Source organism: Naegleria gruberi (assembly GCF_000004985.1).
Source record: "Naegleria gruberi genomic scaffold NAEGRscaffold_249, whole genome shotgun sequence".
Classification (NCBI taxonomy): Eukaryota; Heterolobosea; class Eutetramitea; order Acrasida; family Naegleriidae; genus Naegleria; species Naegleria gruberi.
The window spans coordinates 6,991-8,443 of record NW_003163101.1 but is presented as its reverse complement, the minus strand read 5'-3'; the positions used below and the strand labels follow the sequence as shown (position 1 = coordinate 8,443).

The window sequence follows — 1,453 nt, the reverse complement described above, 5'->3', positions numbered from 1 at the left end:
GCAAAAATCATGGAAAAGAGTTATGCCTCTGCTTTGAGTTTATGTGGACAAGTCATGCTGTTCAATGATAGACCACAAGTGAGTTATTTGCACAATCGATTGAGCCATGCAAAAGAAGAGAGCGAAAAGGTGATTCCCAATGAGAATGATCTCTTTTCTACAGTGGCAAACTTTGGTATTGATCCAGAGGAGATTTTATCATTCTTGTAAAAGTGAAATAAAACTAAAATGAATCCTCCCGTGCCGGGAATTGAACCCGGATCTCCTGGGTGAGAGCCAGGTATCTTAGCCATTGGACCACACGGGATTCTTATTAACTTCTTAAAAATATTGTTCATAACCACATCCATGATCTAAGGTACTAAGGTAGCTCAGTTCATGTTCCACTTCATAAATGTGTTTTGCTGATTGACAAGTAAATCATCTTTGGAGTATGTAATCAACCGCCAAAATCACCCGCCAAAATCTTAAACAATAAAATCAAAAAAAAAATTGATGAGCACATCAACTAGGAACGACAGAGGATGTCCAGAACAAATAGGAAAATCCTCTTCAAGGAGTAACTATACGGCATCTATTGATGAGATGGCAACAGCAAGTAAACCTCATTCCTCTCCACATCGGAGTAGCAGCGTTCCAAAACGATCTTCTCCTTTTGTAGAGCAGCAATTATCATCATCTTCAAATCAAAGATCATCTGGCAATCATCGGAAATCTTCATCGGCAAAACCAGTAACACCATCACCATCGGAAGATCACCAATTAACCTACGAGGAAGCAGTTAAAAAATTAGATGAATTATCGCCCAAATCTAAAGGAATACTCAAATCAATAATGAAGACAATGAGTCCTTCCACTATTAATACAAATCAAAATAATAATAATACCAAAAATAATATTGTAACTTCAACAACAACTAGGGAACAAACTAGAGAAAAACAACAACCAAATAGAGAACCATCATCATCTAGGACAATTAATAATTTAAATGAAATTGAAAAAATGGCAACTGTGAATTTTGCAAATGAACCACAATCATCATCTTCTAGAGGAGTTATAACAGGAGAAGAAAAACCAAGTTTGAGGAGGACTGTTTCATCAATACCCGAAGTAACAAAACCAAAGAGGACCTCAAGTAATAGGGTAGTGACGCTTAATGTTGGAGGTCAAATATTTCAAACAACGAGCAAGACACTACGAGGATGTGAATCACTTTTTTCATTAGTATTTTCGGAGAAGGATACAGTGCTGAGAGATGACAATGGTCATGTATTTATAGATAGAGATCCAAAATATTTTAGATACATGTAGGTTTTTGATTAAGGAAAATCAATAATAATTAATATTTATTTTACCTTCAAATAATGAATATAATAATAATTTAACACAGATTAAATTACATACGAGATGGAAAGTTATTGGAAAATGGAATGAAATTACTTCTGATACGCTG

The 1,453-nt window shown here is 35.0% G+C and overlaps 1 protein-coding gene and 1 non-coding gene across 2 annotated transcripts; one reads left to right on the top strand and one right to left on the bottom strand.

The window, feature by feature from the left end:
- Nucleotides 1-235: 235 nt before the first annotated feature.
- NAEGRDRAFT_t889 lies at nucleotides 236-307 on the bottom strand. The gene has a single exon. It is a non-coding gene; the product is annotated as a tRNA-Glu (tRNA).
- Nucleotides 308-495: 188 nt separating this feature from the next.
- On the top strand, nucleotides 496-1,311 carry NAEGRDRAFT_54798 (uncharacterized protein; the record flags this gene model as incomplete). The annotated part of the gene is made up of 1 exon (XM_002668378.1): nucleotides 496-1,311. The coding sequence occupies one exon, from the start codon at nucleotides 496-498 to the stop codon at nucleotides 1,309-1,311; it is 816 nt and encodes a 271-aa protein (XP_002668424.1).
- Nucleotides 1,312-1,453: the final 142 nt, after the last annotated feature.